This window comes from Triticum aestivum, chromosome 6D (genome assembly GCF_018294505.1).
Source record: "Triticum aestivum cultivar Chinese Spring chromosome 6D, IWGSC CS RefSeq v2.1, whole genome shotgun sequence".
Lineage (NCBI taxonomy): Eukaryota > Viridiplantae > Streptophyta > Magnoliopsida > Poales > Poaceae > Triticum > Triticum aestivum.
In genome coordinates, this window is record NC_057811.1 from 156,154,063 (window position 1) to 156,155,781 (window position 1,719).

At 50.3% G+C, this 1,719-nt stretch overlaps 1 protein-coding gene across 1 annotated transcript; it reads left to right on the top strand.

Moving 5' to 3' along the window:
• LOC123141374 (uncharacterized) lies at positions 1-891 on the top strand. Its single transcript, XM_044560543.1, has one exon. The coding sequence runs from the start codon at positions 92-94 to the stop codon at positions 647-649; it is 558 nt and encodes a 185-aa protein (XP_044416478.1). The 5' UTR covers positions 1-91; the 3' UTR covers positions 650-891.
• The last annotated feature ends 828 nt before the right edge of the window (positions 892-1,719 follow it).

Sequence of the window (1,719 nt, forward strand, 5' to 3'; positions counted from 1 at the left end):
CCTTTCCATCTCCACATCCAACATCCAAAGCTCCAACGAACTCGACAGAAAAATCTCACACTTCCACGCACGGCATACCTCCAAAGATTCCATGGGCGCCAAGATTTCCTGCTCTTCCATCCACCGAGGAACCCTCTCGCAGCAGCCACACCATCCGGCGTCGGTCAGGGTCATCGCCGCCGACGGCTCGCTGAAGGAGCTCCCGGCCAGCCCCCGAGTCGCCGTCTCTGACGTTCTTGCCGGCGAGGCCGCCTCCTTCTTCGTGTGCAACTCCGACGCGCTCTACTTCAACGAGCCCCCACCTGCGCTAGTCTCCGACGAGCTGCTCCGGCCGGGACAAATATACTTCCTGATCCCGGCCGCGGAGCTGGGGCGGCCGCTCTCGAGCGCCGACATGGCCGCGCTCGCCGTGCGGGCGAGCGCAGCGATCGCGGCCAAGAGCCCCGAGCAGCGCGGCGGCAAGAAGAACCTGCGCGTCGTGCCGGTGCGCGAGGAGATGGAAGACTGCGAGGACGTCATGTTCAACGAGAAGCTTAACGAGCGGACGCTCGGGGAGTTCGCCGTGTCGCTGAGTCCGGTGAAGAAGAGCAACGGGAAGCTCGCAGCGCGGTCGCGGCTGATGCTGAAGCGGGCTCTGAGCATCATATAGGAGGCTGCTAACTGACTCGAGCATTTCTACAAGATAGTGTTGCTCATTTTTTTGTTCCTTCAATTTTGGAACCATTCTTAATTCCAGAGGCCAAATGGCCTAGGCCAATAGTATTAAATTGATTTTTGTAGATTTAGGTGGGAAAGAACAAAAAATTGGGACAGAGACTGTAAATATCTCCCAGTGTGTATAGTACAATACTGGATGCAAAACTACCAGGAATGCCAAAATTTAATTCTTGAGTTGTTATCTACTTCTAATCTGTATGGTGTTTTGTTTATTTGCGCAAAATCTGTATGGTATTTTTTTCCTGCTTTATCTGCTACGATGAAAGTAGTCAAAATGTGTGACCGAACTGTCTCTAAATGTATGACTCCAAGTTCTAAAACACCATGGGTTCTTTTTCTTATTTTTGCGAGTTAATTGATCAGACAGCACCACAACGACAGCTAAATAACAGAAAGGGGCTGCTAATTTTTCAACCAGTCAGCGATAGAACAAAGCGTGGATGCCAAGCGATTCAACAAAACTTCAGTCATCATAGCAAGCAAAAGCACAAAAATGGTCAGATGCTTATGCTGATCCAATTAAAAAACATAGTTAACCATCGTGTCCGTTGCAGTTCTGTCCTAGTGTGCATGTCGCCTGAACCTTAACTAATTTCGCAGACGGAGGAAGTATAAAATTATGAGGATCAAACTCTTACTCTACTTACTCCCTTTGTAATCTAAAAGATCTTATATTAATTTACGGAGGGCGTGCTTGCTAGGATAATGTTCCTGACAACATGACTATTCAAGTCAACCGACGGCTTCTTTTCACTTTCGGTAAACTGTTGAACCGCACGCACGGAGTTGCGTTACACTCTAGAATGTTCAAATCAATACGCCCGAGAGACGCCGGCCGAGGACCCGACGTCAACACGAGAAGCAGCAAGGAAGCGAAGGAGTGAGGAAGCCGGCCGCGGGGTCAAAAATTAGGGAACGACGAGAACCCAGAATGGCTGCTGTGTCGTCAGTCGTCGGTTCAGTTGAGCACGTCCCCAGATCAGTCGGCCATGCTATCTCTGA

Coding starts and splice junctions, on each gene's coding strand:
- LOC123141374 (XM_044560543.1), top strand. CDS start 92: ATGGGCGCCAAGATTTCCTGCTCTTCCATCCACCGAGGAACCCTCTCG.